This window comes from Trichechus manatus, unplaced genomic scaffold, assembly GCF_000243295.1.
Source record: "Trichechus manatus latirostris isolate Lorelei unplaced genomic scaffold, TriManLat1.0 scaffold00045, whole genome shotgun sequence".
Classification (NCBI taxonomy): Eukaryota; Metazoa; Chordata; class Mammalia; order Sirenia; family Trichechidae; genus Trichechus; species Trichechus manatus.
The window spans coordinates 5016885-5035527 of NW_004443981.1; the positions used below are offsets into that span (position 1 = coordinate 5016885).

The window sequence follows — 18643 nt, forward strand, 5'->3', positions numbered from 1 at the left end:
GGAACCCAAGGTTGAGTAAGGATATTGTTGATGTGTTGTGAGATCGTTAACCATTGTCATAGGGCAGCATGTGTAGTAACTGTTAAATGAGAAACTATTTTGTTCTGTAAGCCTTCACCTTAAATGAGAATAACAGCACAATTCGAAGAGCGTAGTCAGTGTCACTGAACTGTGCATGTAGAAATTTTTGAAATGGTGTATCTTTGGCTGTGTGTATTTTCACCAAAAATAAAGGTTGAGAAGTTAGAGGGTTGACATGTTGTGGGGTTGTTAACCAATGTCATAAAACAATATGTGTTAAAAAAAAAAAAAAAGTCTTTACAGAAGCAGACTGCCACAAGTTTCTCCTGAGGAGCAGCTGGTGGGTTCAAAACCACCAACCTTTCACTTAGCATCCGAGCACTTAACCACTGCACCACCATGACTCCTTCCTGGTTTACTAGAGACCTAGAAATCCTCAGCTACTGCTTGGATGTTAAGAAGAAGCCTTTGTCAGTAGCGACAATGCTGTGGGAGGAAGAGCCAGCCAGGAGCGGGGAGGAGGGGATGGGTTTGGTCATGGACATTTGTTTGCCTTTGAGAACACACTCATTGGACGCGGCCAGAGACTTGACCAGAAGAGACTATGCAAATGACCAATAACCCAGCAAGATGCTCAACATGGTTAGTTGTAAGGGGAATGCAAACTAGAACCACAATTAGATGCCACCATACAACCACTAGAATGGCTAAAATTAAAAGGACTGACAATACCAAGTCTTAACAAGGATTGGAAGCAACTGAAATTCTAAGGTGTTGCTGTTACGAGTATAACCCAGCAATTTCACTCCTAGGCAGATACCCCCAGAGAAATGAGTGCCTTTGTTCTTCAAAAAGACATGTGCATACAGCAGTGTTACTCATCAAAACTCCAAAGTGGAAACAACCCAAATGCTCCTCCGCAGGCAAAGGAAACGATGGTTTATCCATACAATGGAATATTACACAAGCATGAAAAAGAGCAAACTATCAATGCACACCACAACATGGATGAGTCTCCCAGTACTAGGTTGAGTGAAAGAAGCCAGGGATAGTGGTACATACTGTTTGAATCCATGTATATGATGTGAAGAACAGGGGAACTTAGTTCATGTGTATAAAAGTCAGAATAGTGATTACCGCTGGAGAGGGGATGAATGGCCCAGGAAAGTACTTGAGGGAGTCTTCTGAGGGTCTGGGAATGTTCCACATCTTGAGGTAAAACATCAAATATAAGGGTACTCTTTTTTTTTTAATTGTGTTAAAGATATATATAACAAAATATTTGCCATTTTAACAATCTTCACATGTTCAGTTCAGTGACGTTAATTATGTTTATCAGTCATCACCGTTATTCGTTCCAAGTTTTTCCATCACCCTTAACAGAAGCTCTGTGTCGCCTAAGCAATGACTCCTTGCTTCTGCCTCCCACCCAGCCCTGGTAACCACGAATAAACTTTGGTCTCTATATACTTGCCTATTCTAAATATTTCATATAAGTAGGATCCTATAGTATTTGTCCAATATAAGGCTACTTTTTGCACTTTTTGTATGGTATCTCTCAAAAATTAAGCAAAAAAGCCATATGGGGCCCTTCCTGTGACTGACTTCCGGTGGCTGATGAATGTCCGCAGTAAGAACCCTGGAACAGTCGTCCTCCCAGCCTCATGGGGCCCAAGCAGGTGAAGGCATGTTGAGTTGACATTAAGAATGGAGACCAGGCCTCTGACCAACCCCAAAGCCTTCCTGGTAACTTTCCAATGGACATGGGCAAATTTAGGTAGATTCCAAGATCCTTGAGCCAATTCTCAGGCAAACCAGTCTCCAGGGATGATGATGTAGAAACCTTTTAGGGCCGTGTGTGCATATGCGTGTGTGTATGCATGCACGTGTAAGGCACACTCTCCCACTTTCAGTGTCTGTCTTGTCTCCTATCCACACAGCGGCAGAGACTGATCAACTCGGCAAACAGCGTGAACAGCAAGCCGCTTCAAAACGGGAGGCACGAGAACCTCGAGAATGGGAACATTCCCACAGAAAACCCCGAAGACGCTCAGCAGGACCAGGAGGAGCAGCTGCCGCCACCGCCGCCACCCCCGCCACCCCCGGAGCCAGAGCCGGTTGAGGCTGCCTTCCTGTCCCCCTTCTCCATACCTGGTGAGTTCTGGGGACGCTGGTCTCCATGGACTAAACTAGAGCGCCAGGCCCCGGCCGAGCAGCCAGGGGCTCCATTGAGACTGTCTTAGATTTCCAGGGCTTCTGTAAGAAAGGACCACCAACCAGGAGGCTTGTAAGAACAGAAAGTTATTGTCTCTGAAAGCCAGAAGTCCAAATCAGCGTGTCAGCCAGGCCGTGTTCTCTCTGAAGGTTGTAGAGGAAGATCCTTCCTTGTCTCTCCCGGCTTCTGGGAGCCCCAGGCGTTTCTTGGCTGGTAGCTGCAGCGTAACTCTGTCTCCACATGGCCGTCTTCCCTCTGTCTGAACCTACTCCGGTATGACTTCATCTTCAAAGCTCCTGAGTCCAACCAGGGTCACGTTCACAGGTACAGGAATTAGGACTTCAACATATCTTTTTGGGGGACACCATTCAATCCATACATGGGACCAAGCTCAGGTCTTAGGATGGAGGGCTGGAACGGGCCACAAAGTGGCAGCCGGCTCCATGTGGGGGTGCAGGGCTGGTGTGAAGGACTGACATGAGTTTGCCTGAAGGTTCCAGAGGTACTTGGTAAATATGTGACCAGGTACTGAATTATGGATGAGAGCTGCAATCGGATGCAGACACTGCTGTGTGTGGCTGGAGCCTGGGTGACAGAGAGCGGGCCAGCTGGTAACGCGGGAGGTGCTGGTAACCTCTTGTGACGGCACTGAAATGCTCAGGGCAACTTGTCTTTCTTGTGCGGTAAGAAAAAGCAACAGCCAATGTTATTTTTATGGGCATTCTCAGACCCTCCCAACCCTTCTGCCATGGCAGGCCGTTTTGCCCACCCATTCTTCATTGGCTTATTGCTGGGTGCCACCAAGTCAATTCCAACTTACAGTGACCCCGTGTGATAGAGTAGAACTGCCCCATAGGGTTTCCTAGGCTGTAATCTTTATGGAAGGAGCCCTGGTGGCATAGTGGTTAGACACTTGGCTGCTAGCCAAAAGGTCAGCTGTTCAAACTCACCAGCTGCTCCATGGGAGAAAGATGTGGCAGTCTGCTTCCATAAAGGTTACAGCCTTGGAAATCCTATGGAGCAGTTCTGCTCTGTCCTATAGGGTTGCTATGAGTTGGAATCAACTCAACAGCAGTGGGTTTGGTTTTTTGTCATCTTTACAGGAGCAGATCCCCAGGTCTTTCTCCCAAGGAGTGGCTGGGTGTGTTCGAAGCACCAACCTTTCCGTTAGCAGCTGAGCGTTTAAGTGTCCCAACACCAGGGCTCCTTGCTTATTGGCTAGGGCAAGATATTCTAAGACCACAAATGACCCTTAGATAGTTGCACCTTATAAATTTGAGAGCATCTCCTACCCACAAGTAAGTCAGAGCAGGCCACCACCTGGCCCAGTCCCCTGTATCTTCCCACGTCACTTGGAGTCTGACCTGCAGGACCCAGTGTGGTCTGACTGCCGGCTCCTTGCTAACCCCCCTCTGCTCTGCTCTCTCTTGTTCTCTCTGCTCCAGCCACACTGGCCTCCGGTCTTGGTCCTAGAACACACCAGGTATGCTTCTGCCTCAGGACCTTTGCACTCATCTTCCCCATTTATCCATGCAGCTCCCTCCCTCCCCTTCAGCTCTCTGCTTAACTGTTCCCCTATCAATGTGGGCTTCCCTGGCCACTCTCTGAAATATTTTATATTGTTCTTCTCTTCCCTGTCTCCTCCTACTAAAAAGTCAGCAAAGACAGGGGTCTTTGGCTATTTTGCTCACTGCTGTATCCCCAGTGCCAGTGCCTGGCACATTGTGGGTACTTAGTAGGTATTTGTTGAATGAATGAATTTAGCCCGTCATGAGGGCCCCTGCAGCCCTGCAGGGACATGAAGGCCTGGGCTGTTGGGCCTCAGTGTTGGCGGTGTCTTCTTGGTGTCCTGCCATCCCGAGGGACAGCAGGATTTCAGCAGAGGATTTTAAAGTCTAGAATGTGATGCCTTCCTGGTAAGAATTCTTTACGCGGTCACCAAAGGAACTTGAGTTCCTCGGGGCCTGGAGACCAGATGCCAGAGTCGAGTGTGGTCCCAGGAAGGGACATGCACTCATAGTTCAGGAAGGAACTCCAGTTCCTCGGGGCCTGGAGACCAGATGCCAGGGTTGAGTGTGGTCACAGGAAGGGACACGCACTCATAAGTCCAGGAAATGGAGGCACTTGCCTGGGGAAAGGCTGAGGAGGAGGGAGAGACCATTTGGTGAGTTCTGTGTACGTGTTCTCCAGCCCTGTGGCGTGGGTAGCAGATCCCCAGTTTACAGGTGTTGGGCCACAGCCCCCACCCTCCACTGGCCCCTTCAGTCCTGGCCCCGAGAGTGCCCACTGCCCAAGGGTCTGCAGGAGAACCAGGGAGAGTGTTGTTCGTCCCGGTCAGCTGTTACTTTGTAAAGTGAGATAGCAGCTGTAAGAACCACTCGTCTTTCCAGCTCCTTGAAGCCGGGAGTTTGGCAGGCTTGGGTGGGAGGACTCAGGGCCAGCCACCCTTCCGCTCGTCTGTGTCCAGGATCTGGTGCTTCTCTGAGAAGAAGGAAAATCAGACCTAGTGCCCTGCGGGGTCTTGGCCACTCATCCCCACCCCAGGGAGGGGTCTGCTTAGAATGCATAGTCTTGCAAGGGTGAAGCCAGATGGCTCCAGAGCCCCCCTGCTCCCCGCTTCTCTGCACCTGTGAGCCCACGCCATGGAACTTTGTCCTTCCTGGCAGGGTAAGACTTCCTCTTGTCCCTAGTCCACCTTCTTCCTGGAGCTGGGGGCCACCGGACATCCCCCTGGGCTTGGCTCATCACAGAGCCAAGGGCTGCGAGCATCCTCTGGGCTTCTAGAGGAAAGGAAGTGCCTTTCCTTCCCTGGGGAGCTGCCAGGGCTTCCTTTGTGACCCTGTCGTGTTTCCAGATGTTGCCACCGGAAACCACTAGTTACTTCCCATCCTTCTCCCTTCTCGCTGTGAAGAGCAGTTGGGGGGATGCAGTTGCGAGGCAGCTAAGGAAAATCAAGCGGCCAAGGAAAATCGAGGCTGGCGTGGGCTGGGGAGATTAGGGGAAGTCACTGACCCAGCACCGTGAGAAATTCCATATGTCCAGCTCTGGACCTTCTCCGCCAACAATTCCCCCTACCCCACCCCCACCCTCACTGTGTCTTTTCAGCTCGTCTTGGCTCTGGTTTCACAATGCTCTGGGGCTGCCCAGGCGGCTCTGAGGGTGGTGGGACTAGTTTTCTGCTAACCTGGGCCCTAGGAAGCAATCTCCAGGGGCCGGGAAGAGACAAGTGGCAGGGGGTGGTGGGCAGAGGGAAGAAGCCCCCCACTATCAGCATGGAAGCAGTGTAGCTTTAGGGTGTCAAGGAGTGATTCTAAGCCAGGCTGGTTCAGGACAACGCTGTCAGAACAATGCTGTAGCCCAACCACTGGCTTCTTCTGGTTCCCCTTCCTTTTGGGGGCCCGTAAGGAAATCGGCTGCCTCTGTCCAGGATTCGAGCATCTTCTAGCTTAGCGCAGGGTCTTGTACACAGGGGTGCCACATAACTTGTGTCTGTGTTGAATGAGGAGTCCCTGGGTGGTGCAAACAGCTAATGTGCTCAGCTGCTAACCGAAAGGTTTGACTCCACCCAAAGGCACCTTGGAAGAAAATCCTGATCTATTTCTGAAAAATCAGCCGTCGATCCACGTGAGGTTGGCAATTGTTTTTTTTTTTTTTTTTGGTGTGTTGAGTGAACGGTGTTGAATTGAGTTGATCTCTTCAGGGTTTGGATGGCAACACTGAACCCTCTCTTCTTTTGTTGTAGTAAAACCGAGCACAGGAAAATCTGAGATTTCTGGAAACTTTCAGGGCTGATTCTCCCCACAACACCCCCTTCTTCCTCAGTTCTCAGCAGCACTTGGCTGGGAAGAGAGAGGTCATTTCAGTTTTTCTAAGCCCAGTAAGGCAAGACTGCAGAAATGGAACTCTAGAATTCCGTGCACCTTTCTTTCCTCTTAGCTGCATGGCACATCGTGAAAGCAGTGGAGAAACTGCAGAGGATGTGGGCCCCTTTCCATGTGAAATTCCGTGCACAGTTCCTGTAAAAGTGGTTCTGTGGCATCAGACCTCCTCGTCTAACTTCACGAGGAGGGAAGAGAATCAAGATCAGCCTAAGGCTGATTCCTATGAGGTGGAGGTCAGACATGCCTCCACCTTCCAACCTTTTCACCAGTTCTAACACAAGCCATCCTTCCCACAGCACTCTCTACTTCTTTGCTGTGTTCGATAATTCATTTCGATGGCCACACAGAACTCACAGACCATACTCGTAATTATGGGGTTTATTAGACAAGTAACAGGTTACAACTTGGGATCAGGATCCAAAGGCTACAACTCGGGATCAGGATCAGGAAACATGTAGGCAAAGTCTCCCTTCTTTGATGCAGGACAGCTCTCTCATTTCCTCTCGGCCGTGCAGGCCTCGTCTCGGCCCCCTGAGGACAGGCTCCCCTCAGCCCCCTCTGTACAGGCCTCCTCTCTTGATTCTCAGCCCTGCCCAGGCCTGGCCTTTGCCCTGCTTGGTCAAGTGTTACCAAGCTCTTCAGCTCTGCTGATAGGTGCCCAGAGGCACCCTACTCCAACAGCAAGCTTCCTGCCTGTAGGCTCTCAGCTCTCTCGCTCCATGGGTTGGCGTGCCCGCTGTAACCACTTCTCTCTGTGCCAGTCTCTTCCCTGTCTTCTGCTGGTCTCCTGGTTCTGCTGCCACTATTGCTCTGCCACCATTCTTACTGACTCACATTATCTTGCACCTTCTTCAGTGTTAAAGCTCTCTGTCTGTCTCCTGGGTCTAGGAGGTTCTCAGTGCAGGGACCCCAGGTCCACAGGATGCACTTCGCTCCTGGTTCTTCTTTCTTGATGGTAGTGGAGTCTCCTCTCTGCCTCTGGGATTGGCTCATGTTAAACCTAGCGGGATGGCAAAACTGACCAATCCTTTGTTAGGGTTTCATACACCTTATTTGCATGGTCCCACCCCCCACCCCCCACAGTTCCATGCACCTTATTTACATTACTAGCAGGTTGTCCGATCCCTTTGGTGGGCCACAAGCATCTTATTTGCATAGTCCTACCCAGTCATTGTATGGGAGTCACAAAGACTGTGGCTAAAAGGTCCATGTTAAGTAGCTCACTGCACCGCAGTTCCCATGTGTTCCGGGCCCCAGAGACAAACACTACCTTAGGGTGGAAAGGATCTTCTGGCCTTGGTCACGGGAGCCACCAGAGAAATTGCACATTCAGTAGATTGTCTCCTATGTCAAGGTCAGGATTTCAAAGAAGCGTCCTTGTCAGCTACTCTTGTGCAGAACTGAGGTGTCAGTTCACAGACCAATTAGAACAAACCCTGGCTGGGCAGGGGTTATTTATAACAGCTGTATTATTTATTGTTTCCTGCCAGAATCAGGGAGACAGGGAGCCACACTGCTCCAGAACCGCTGAGTTCAAGAACTCAGCATAATATTCACTCTCTTATAGTAGACATGTCAGTGATTTTAGTATGTTCACTGAGTTATGCAACCGTCACCACTCTCTAGTGTCAGAACATTTTCATTGTTCTACAAAGAAATCCCACAGCCATGAGCAGTCACTCCCCATTCTTCCCTCCCTGCAGCCCCTGGCAACCACAAGTCTCCTTCCTGCCTCTCTCAAAATGGACTTAGTTGCCCATTTTGGACATTTCATGTAAATGGAATCATACCATAATATGTCGCCTTTTGCGTCTGGCTTATTTCACTTAACATAGTGTTTTTGAGGTTCGTCCATGCTGTAGCGTGTATCAGAACTGCATTCCTTTTTATGGTTGAATACTATTCCATTGCACGGACATAGCACATTTTGTTTCTCCAGTCATCGGTTGATGGACATTTAGGTTGTTTCTACTTTTTGGCTATGAGTGGTTTTGAAAAAGAGTTAATAGCACATAGTGGAGAAGGAAGCTCAGTATTTTTTATCTAATGAAAGCAGTTTTCCTCCAGGCTGGAAGAGCCAACAGCAGACACTCTAGACTGGGCACTGGCAATGACTCCCAGAGCCCACCCCCTGAGCTGGCTGGCATGGCCTCCCCTCCAGAATCAAGGAGGCAGGGAGCTGGGCTGCACCAGAACCACTGAGTTCAAGACCTCGCCATCAGAGCTGTGATCCAGGGACCAGGAAGCCCCTGCCAGAGCTGTCTCTCGACTCCCAGCAATAAGAACTAGACAGTGGAATGGGTTGAACCTCCAGCACTCTGAATGCCCACCAGGCCAGCACCTGGGCCTGGACACGCTGCCACAGCAAAAGCCAACCCTCCACAGCCCTGCTTGACAGCAGTGCATCGAAAGCAGCAGAAAGGTGGCTTGGCTACACCTCAATTCTGCTTTTCAAAATAGGGAACTTAATTTGAATCCAGAACTTTAGCTGCAAGGGAGTCTGGGAAATGTTGGTTTTAGCTTTCCAGCCTCTGCAGACCCACAGGAGGGAGTTTGGATTGGGGTCTAATGAGGGCCAGTTCAGCCTGTCCACTTGCATGGAAGCTGTAATGGAGCTGGAGAAAAGCAGTACAACCTGAACTGGGACGTAGACTAAACCAGAAGGCGGTTGGGAACCTGTACAGCTTGCAGAGTCTTCATTGTGAGGCAAAGGAGGGGTGGGCCAGCCTCTGGCTGCACAGAACCATCCTTCACTGAGCCCCTGCTCTGTTCCCAGCATGGTGCTTAGCATCTTACATTTGTCCTTAGAGTCAGCACAGCAGCCTGCTGGGCAGAGGGTGTGGTCCCCATTTCCCAGGTGAGGAAACTGGGGCTCAGGTGAGTAGGTCCTACGGTCAGGACTGGCACCTGAGGTCTACTGACCCCACATTGCTCTCCTTTGCCTGGCTCTTTCTGTTGACTTTGGCTAAGAGCACCTGGTCCTGAGCCTGATATTTCCGTTCTGGGATGCAGAGGTCAGCAGGAAGGAGGGGGAAGGAGGAGGCTAGCTGCTGGGTCTGTTTGCTTCATCAACCGCCCTGCCACCGTCGGGTTTGCAAAATGTTTACACCGAGAGGACCTGCAAGTAGGGTGGAGGGCTGGTGGGGTTCTGGGACTCAGCCTCTATTTCACGGTCCCTGAGGCTTCCAGATTCAAGACAATGCTTTCAAAGGCAGGACATGTGCTTTGTGATTTTTTTCTTTTTTTAGTCTCCCCACAGTTCATTGAAGTGGTTCGGGCAGGGACTGTGATCACCATCTGTTAGGGACTGAATGTGTCCCCCCAAAATGTGTGTTGATAGCCTAACTCCTACACCTGTGGGTGTGATAGATTTTTTTCCTTGTTATGTTAATGAGACCATATCAGTGTGGGTGTGTCCTAAACCTGATCACATCCGAGTGGTAAAGAGCAGATGAGACACAGAAGCACACAAAAACAGAGTAGACAGTTGCCACGTGAGGATTGCCAAGGAACACCTGGGTTGCCGTCAAGGAAGGAATCGACACGGCGGAGACCCTGATTTGGACTCTTAGCCTCCAGAACTGTGAGAAAATAAATTTCTGTTCCTGAAAGCCACCCCCTTGTGTTATAGCAGCACTAGGAAACTAAGACAGCACCTCAAAGAGGAGGACACAGAGGTTAAGGGTCTTCCCAGGGCCACACAGTCGATATTGGCGGAGCCTGGGCTTTAGACTCCAAGGCCCACACGGTTTCCCCTGCACACCCATGAGCTCAGGTGTGTTCGTAAGTGTGTGCAGAAAGGGTGCAGGGCATGGGCTGGGCACAGGCGGGGGCTGTGCCGATGAGGAACCTTACCCTCTCAGAGGACGGAACAGCTCTCTTCTCCGAAAGCTTCCATATCCCTGAGGGGGCATGCAAAGCTGGCCGGAAGTTGGGAGGGTTATCTTAGAATGGGGCGTTGCATGCACCAACCCCTGACACCCAGCTCTGGGCCCCACTGACATCATAACTCATTACAGAGTTCTTTTGGGGGTGATGAAAATCTGGAATTAGATACTGGTAATGGAAGGATCCCGGGTAGCGCAGTGGTTAAGCGCTTAGCTGCTAACCAAAAGGTCAGTGGTTCAAACCCACCAGCTGCTCCACAAGAGAAAGATGTGGCAGTCTGCTTCCGTAAAGATTACAACCTTGGAAACCCTAGGGGGCAATTTTGCTCTGTCCTGTAGGGTCACTATGAGTCAGAATCTACTCGACGGCAATGGGTTTGGTTTCATTTGGTGGTCTGGAATCTAGACTCCCTTGATTATGTAATTGTTCCTAGCTGCAGGGTCCGTGAATACTTTACTCCATCCAGTCACACAAACATCCTCACATACCACAAGTTAACCACTCCCTTAACTGGGGTGTCTAATTAGCTAACAGTGCAAATTAATTTCTTTGAAAGTTTTCATCAGCAGCTGCATCTGTTCTTAATTTTTTCCTCCAGTATGATTAGCCATCTGTTTTGTTACAGTTCATTTAAAAAATTTTTTTTCTCATATAATTAAATTGTCATTTTCTACTTCAAAAGAGAAATCTGAGAGCTTAGTGAAAGGAACGACAGCGGCACTTGTTTCTCTTGCTTACGTTTCAATGTCGGTTGGAGTCTGCGATGAGCATTTCTCAGATGTCCTTGACCTTGTACCCGAATGGGGTGGCAGCAATTCCACTCCTAGGTGTAGACCCAAGAGAATTGAAAATATATACTCCGACACAAACTAGTACTCAGATGTTACTGTAATAGCCAAAAGTGAAAACAACCTAAACGTTTATCCACTGATGAATAGATGAATAAATTGTGTTATTTCCATAGAATGGAGTATTCTCCAGGAGGGACGCTTGGTAGTGCAGGGTGAAGTCCCTGGGGATGGACATTGTCCCATCATGCCTGTGGCCCCCAAAACTCTTATTTTTATCATTTCACCCATGGATTGGTCCAGACTGTTCTGGTTTAAGAGAAACCCAATTCAGGCTGGTTTCAACCAAATAGACTAGTGTAGTGGGTGGTTGGTTCACTAGGAGAATCTGTCTTCACGCTGGACACAGACCCTTAATGAGGCTGTAAGACACTGTCTGGTGCTTTCCAAAGCAGTGCTTTCCCCTGACTTAGCTTCATTCTCAGGCACTTCCCGCTGATAGCCATCAGCTGTCTCGACTTAACCCACTGGGTTAACCCTAGTGCACAGAGAGTGCCTTTGTATGAGTTACGGATTGCATTAAGCTGCCTGTAATGGAAACCCAAGTAACAGAGCCTTAAGCTCCAGGTATTATTTTTCATATGCAATTAGAAGTCCTGAGATGAGGGAGTCCAGTGGCTCTATCATATGATCAGTGTTCCATTTCTGGTCCTTCGTCCTTAGCCAAGTGGCTTTTGTCTTCAAGGTGGCCAGGTGGCTCCTGCAGTTCCTATAGGTCCATGTTCCAGACAAGACCAAGGAGGAAGGGCAAAGGGCACGAGCCACATCCAGCTGAGGCTGTCCCTTCTTATTAGGGTGCTGTTTACTTTCCCAGAAGGCCCACCAAGTAGACTACTTCTTCCACTTATGTCTCATTGTCCAAAACTGTCCATGGCTACCACTAACTACAGAGAAGCCTGCTTTTTAGCTGGGAGCCTACTGACCCAGGCAAAAAAGATTCTGTAAGTTAGAAGGAAGGGATTAATTAGGATTAGAGGGAAGGATTCCTGGCAGAGTTCCTGTGGTTGACTGTCTTTGGGTCATGTGCCCAGTCCCGAGCCATGGTCAACCCTGCAATGGTAGGGATGTTGTCTTGTTCACTGTTGGATGCCTCCATACCTAGAATGGTGCTTAGCACAGAAAATGAACACACTAAATATTTGTTGAATAAATGATTAGCCAGCATGCATCTCATGCCCAGGGCTAGGAGGTGGAGTCTTCCCTGTCCAAACCACATGGACTGATGTGGAATGGAGGGCTGGTTCCATAAAGGACAACTGGTGTGCTGTTATCAGCAAAGGGGAATGGAAGCTACCTAGACAACAGCAATGAATGGACACTACAACCTAGAGTTTCTCAAATCCTTGAGAGGCCAATTCATATTAGCCAAACTCTCAAGAGGCTGGTGTATAGACCTAAAAGTCAATTTACAAAGTTACAGTGGAAGGTGGGTTCGGCAGGATACTGTGCATTTGTGCATGACTTTAAAACTTGAAGGTGCCATGGAAGTTTTCCACTTTGACCATGACCCACAGTCATAAATATTTTACACACACACAGATACATATAAAAAGGAAACACAGTTCTCATGGAATAATATTTAACTCTTACTACATAACAAATCAAAGACCCTGGTGGCATAGTGGTTAAGAGCTAGGGCTGCTAACCAAAAGTTCGGCCCTTCAGATCCACCAGGCACTCCTTGGAAACCCTGCTCTGTCCTATAGGGTCGCTATGAGTTGTAACAAATCAGTCTTCTCCTTAAAATGCTCCTTAGAAGTGAGGATGGCGAGACTTCAGCTCACGTACTTTGGACGCGTCATCAGGAGAGACCAATCGCTAGGAAAGGACACATGTTTGGTAAAGTAGAAGGTCAGCAAAAAAAAGGGAAACCCTCAATAAGATGGGCTGTACAATAGCTACAACAGTGGACTCAAACATACCAACGATCAAACGATCATGAAGATGGCGCACGACCAAGCCATGTTTTGTTCTGTTATACATGAGCTCACCATGAATCGGAGCTGACTCAATGGTAACTAACAACAACAAATATACAGTGACTCTAATATTTTCTATCCTATTTCTTTTTAAGAAAATGCTGTTTTCCATCCACATAATTGATTTCACAGTCCACTAATGGGTTTCATCACACAGTTGAAAAGCACAACAGTGAGAGAACGGGTCAGAGCATAGTGACACTCTCAGGGAGCAGTAGTGGGCCGTGAGGCTGACCAGCTGGGTGGGACAATTGTAGTGGATGTGATACCCAACGTGAAACCTGTAGCAGGCAAAAAGGTACCACACCTGATGCAATTTGATGTCTAGAAATACAAAAATTATCTTTCATCTATGGCATTTGTAATGTATCTGCAAAGACGTTCCTAGGCATTCAAGTGTCTGGGGTTACATTGCCCCAGATTGAATTTTCCCCCTATATACAGAGCTTTAGGTCAATTCTGGAGATGCCTTGAGCCTTCCTTGGCAGCCTAGATGAGTTGGAATGAGGGCTAGCGAGGGACGAGTCAAAAATTTTAGACAATCCAATCAGGCAAGAAGCTTTTCTGCCATTTGTGCAGGGATTACAAGGTACAGGAAGTTGTACGTAAAGAAACATTAGGGAAAACAAATGTGTTTTCCCAGATGCAGCATCTAGGATGGATAGATGAACGGATTCACTGAATTTGAGCTAACCATATTCTCTTGGCTCATTATGGTAAGCAGACTGTTTTTTGGTTGTTGTTTTCCCTTGATGCATATACTTTTAAAGACTTAGGAAGATTCAGGAGCAGTTGTACAGACCTAAAAGAGCAAACACCAACCTTCTTTCCAATTTCTTTTTAATTGAGATATAATTCACATACTATAAAACTCACTCTTTTAAAGTGTGCAAGTCAGTGATTTTTAGTATATTCACAGTCATGCAACCGTCACCACTATCAAATTCCAGACCATTTCATCACCCCAAAAAGAAACCTTGTAACATTAGCAGTCATTCCTCATTTTCCCCCACCCCAGCCCCTGGCAATCACTAAGCTACTTTCTGTCTCTCTGTTGTTGTTGGATGCCATCCAGTCGATTCTAACTCACAGCGATCCCATGTGGCAGAGTAGAACTGCCGCATAGGGTTCCCAGGCTGGAATCTTTATGGAAGCAGATTGCCAGATCTTTCTTCTGCAGAGCTGCTGGGTGGTTTCAAACTGCCAGCCTTTCCGTTAGCAGTGGAGCACTTAACCATTGCATCACCAGGGCTCCTTTCTGTCTCTACGGACTTGCCTATTACATATAAATAGAATGAATCAATATGGAGTTCTTTGTGTCTGGCTTCTTTCACTTTGCATGTCTTCAGCCTTCATCTGTGTTGTAACATGTATCAGTACTTCATTTTTTATGGCTCAGTAATACACTCACTCCTCACTTATCAACATGGTTAGGTTCCAAAGACCGGGTCATTATGCAAAAATCGGCATTATGTAAAAATGGAGGATGACCACATTAGACCACAAAATGGAGGATGACTACATCATTACATAACTTCCAAATCACATCATTACGTAATTGCCAAACCAGTGAGGATCATGGCCCCAGCAAGTTGACACATAACCTTAACCATCACAGCCAGCGTTACTCTTGCCTTGCGCCTCAGCATTTTTACTGCCAGACGTACGTCGTTAATGAGAAAAACGGTTGAATAGTAGATTTTTTACTATTGCTGTAAATGTGAAATGTCAGATAATGAGATAGTCGATAAGCGAGGTGTAGGTGTATCCCATTGTATGAGTTTTTCCAGCTTGGAGTCTGTTTACTTTCTTAAATGTTTACTTTAATGCTTTTAGTCAAATTTAGGGGAATTTTTAGACCTTATTTCTTCAAATATTCTTTCTGTCTCTTACTCTCTGTCTTCTCCTTTTGAGACTTCCATTATGAATATGTTTGTAGGCTTGATAGTGTCCTACAGGTTTCTAAGACTCTGTTCATTTTTCTTCATATTTTTACCTTTCTATTCATCAGCATGGATTAACCTCAATTAAACTATCTTCAAGTTTGCTGATTTTTTTCTTCTGCCTCCTGAAATCTGCTGTTGAGCCCCTTCAGTGAATTTTTTGTTACTGTTCTTTTCAACTCCAGAATTTCTGTTGGGTCTTTTTTCATAATTTCTATCTTTTTATTGACTTTCTCTATTTGATGAGACATCATTCTCATACTTTCCTTTTGTTCCTTATACATGGTTTCCTTTAGCTATTTGAAAATATTTTAAAATAGCTGATTTAAAGTCTTTGTCTAGTAAACCCAATATCTAGGCCTCCTCAGGGACAGTTTCCATTGACTGCTTTTTTCCTGTGTTTTCTTGTTTCTTCATCTCCTAATTTTGTTGTTTGTTTAAAACTAAAAAACTTAAAGAATATAATATGGCAATTCTTCCTCCAGGGTGTGTTGTTGTTGCTATTTGTTGGTTTAGTTATTTTTCTAAATTCATTCTTTAAAGTCTGCGTTCTATGTCATATGTGGCTACTGAAGACTCTACTAGGTTAGCTTAGCTGGTTCGACAGAAATTTCCTTGGTTTCCTGAACCATTAAGTCTCCCTGTCTTTGCTGAGGGGCTCTATGTATGTGTTGGACACACCTTCAGCTCTCAACCAGGCAGTTTACAACTTCCTGCTTTCACAGAGCCTCAAGATCAGCCAGAGATGAGCTTAGGACCCTCTCAGGTCTTTCCTGCATGTGCCCAGCCTTGAGCATGCACACAGGCCTACATATGCATGTGGCCTTTTAGATTTTCAGGAACTTACTGCAACTTCAAATCCCCATATAGATTCTGATTTCCGGTCTCATTTTCATCTCAAAGTCCCATATGGACATCTCATCTCATTTTAAGCTTTTTGGTCAGCCTGTTGTTTGCCCTTCTATCCACAACCTTAGACAGCCACAATGTTCAACAATTGCCTCTGATTATTTTTGATAAATCCCTCAAGGTAAAGGCTGTTCATGCTGGGAGTCAGCCTTGAAAGTAAGGTCAAACAGGTCAAATAATGACAATTCTTTGGGAATGAGAATGGGCTTGGAAGGAGCTGCAGCCAGCATTCTCATTGCTTTTATTAAGGAGAGAATTTTCAGAAGTCCTTCCTCCTCCATGTTTACGGACATTACCAGCAGGCTGACTTTGAGCCTGCATGTGTACCCTTGCACTCAGGGGCTTATTGAGGCCACTTTTTCTTGGCTGAATTGTTTGTGGATTCCCTTGGTAGGGGCCAGTGAGGGTTGACTGCCAACCAGGACACCCACATTTTAGTCTTGCATCTGCAACGGGCTGACTGTATGACATTGGAACAAAGGAGCTGACATTTCCAGAGCACCTACTGTGTGCCAGGTTCTGTGTGCTGGATGTTTTATGTCCATTGCAACATTCTTGCAACCACCAAGAAAGAGGTATTGTTCCCATTTTACAGATGAAGAAACTAATAAGATGCAAAGTGCTTAACACTGTGCCAGCCACACATAGCAAATACTCAGTATGTTGAGTATTGTTATGTTGTTGTTGTTGCTGTTACAACTGTTATCATCAGAGGTGGAAGTGAAGTTTAGGGGCTTGCTTGAGGTCATTTGAATTCCAACCCAGGTCTGTCTGATTCCAAAGCCAACCCATGTTCCACATCCCCATTCCACCTCCCTTAGGCATGTCGTTTCCTGCTCTCAGTCTTGGTTTCCTCATCTGTCAAGGATGGCATTGTAATTATTGAAATTATTCAATCAACAAACACTGAGTCATTTCACTAGGACCCCTTCCAGGGTGACACTATGGAAATGTGTGATTCTGCGAGGTCAGTTGCTTGGAGTCACATTGGTGGCAGTCTCTTATTTGGCTTGAAAAATGAGCCCACAGGTAGACTGGCAGGAGTGTTAACCCAGTGTGTGTTTCTCTCCCTCTCCCTTCTTGCTCTGTCCCATCTCCCTGCAGAAGCAAAAGGGGACAAAGCCAAGTGGGTGTTCACCTGGCCGCTCATCTTCCTCCTGTGTATCACCGTTCCCAACTGCAGCAAGCCCTCCTGGGAGAAGTTTTTCATGGTTACCTTCATCACTGCCACACTGTGGATCGCCGTGTTCTCCTACCTGATGGTGTGGCTGGTGAGTGGTGGGCGCAGGGGGTGGACTGTATGGATAGCCCTACCCGGCATCTGCCAGGAGCTACGTTCAAGACCAACCTCAGGCACTGAGGGAAGGCTCATTTCTTAGTAGAAAGGTGTTTCAGCAAAGGCATATGGCACTGTGCTTTGCACCAGGGATACAAGATGGCCACAGCGTGATGCCCACCTTCAAGGCAGTCACGAGGAAGGGAGACAGACCTTCACACGGACACGGACAGCAGACACAGGCAGCCTGAGGCACACCACCCTGGTGGGGTGGATGGAGTAACATGAGAACACGCAGCAGGCATGGATGGGGAGTTGAGACCTGGGTCTGATACTTGGAAGAATTTCTGTAAAGCGGGATGGTCTCTAGGCCCTGATCATTTCCAGAGCCTCCACAGAATGTGGAGGAAGGAGCCTGGAGTCAGTGGGAGACAAAGATGTTCACAAGGCGGCTCTTCCCATGCCCCCTACCAAGGCGTGCTCCTCTCCCTATTCTGTGCACCAGCCCCTGGCTTAAGCACTTTATATAAACTCTCTTAATCCTCGTCACAGCCCTGTGAATAGGTATCTTGATTATACCCATTTTACAGATGGGGAAACTGAGGCATGAGATTAAGTAATTTGCTCAATGTTGCGCAATTAGTGAGTGCTAGGGTTGGAATACAAACTCAAGCGTTAGTCTCCAGAGCTCATGATCTTAACCACTATACTAAACTGACTCTCAGTTACTAGAATTTTCAGAGGCCATTTGGACTGAAGTTTTGCAGACAGAGGCCTTGGCATAGCTCCTCCTAAGCTCCCTTGGCCATGCATGACAGTTCCCAGTGCAAACCAGGCAGGACTGGGCCAGGCCTCCTTCCCCTTGCAGTGCGCCGCCCTGTGGGGCCCCTCTTCCCCCTCTTCCCCCTCTCCCTCCTCCTCCTCCTCCTCCTCCTCCTGAGTGGGAGCCAGGAACAAAGAGAGGGAAGTGGTTATGTTGCTGTGTGCCATTGAGTCAATTTTGAGTCATAGGGACCCTGTAGAACTGCCCCACAGGCTTTCCTAGGCTGTGATCTTCACTGGAGCAGATTGCCAAGTCTTTCTCCTTTGGAGCAGGTGGTGAGTTCAAACCACCCACCTTTCAACTAACAGCCGAGTGCTTAACATTTGCGCAGGGCTTGGAACCAGGTTCGTTCTGGTTCAAAGCCTTGCTGAGAATTTGCATTCCTAACAAGTTCCCATAATGCTGCTGGTTAGGGACCAGTTCTGAGAACCAGTAGTAGAGCAGTGGTTCTCAAATTTATTATACAGAAGAATCACCTGGGGATCTTGTTAAATGTAGATTTTGATGCCCCCCCATGAGTCAGAATCAATTCGACAGCAAAAATTTGTTTGTTTGAGGATTTTTTTTGGTATGTTTGGTTTTTGTTTATCTAGTAGCAGCCCAAGAAGCTCACTAAATAATACTCAGTTTTCCTGCCGAGCAGTGAGCAATTTCTCACAGTGCCCTTCCTGGGCTGGAGTAACTTAGCAGTACTTCATATTCCATTTTCAACCAAATCTCACTTCCTGTCTGGTCAGGCTTTATGGCTGAGCTTGCAGCAGGGCCGACTGCTCTTAACTGTAAAATATCAGCCCTCTACACCATGAGGGGCCACCAGCACTGCTTCCATGCTTGTTCGGATGATTAAGGTTAGAGTCTCC

At 47.5% G+C, this 18643-nt stretch overlaps 1 protein-coding gene across 2 annotated transcripts in view; it reads left to right on the top strand.

The window, feature by feature from the left end:
• SLC24A4 (solute carrier family 24 member 4) overlaps positions 1-18643 on the top strand; it is a 210439-nt gene that overhangs the window by 179512 nt on the left and 12284 nt on the right. For both annotated transcript variants that reach the window (XM_004376678.3, XM_004376679.1), the window contains exons 12-13: positions 1962-2175; positions 16789-16955. In XM_004376678.3, coding sequence (XP_004376735.1) covers positions 1962-2175; positions 16789-16955 — 381 coding nt within the window. The remainder of the gene's footprint in view (positions 1-1961; positions 2176-16788; positions 16956-18643) is intronic.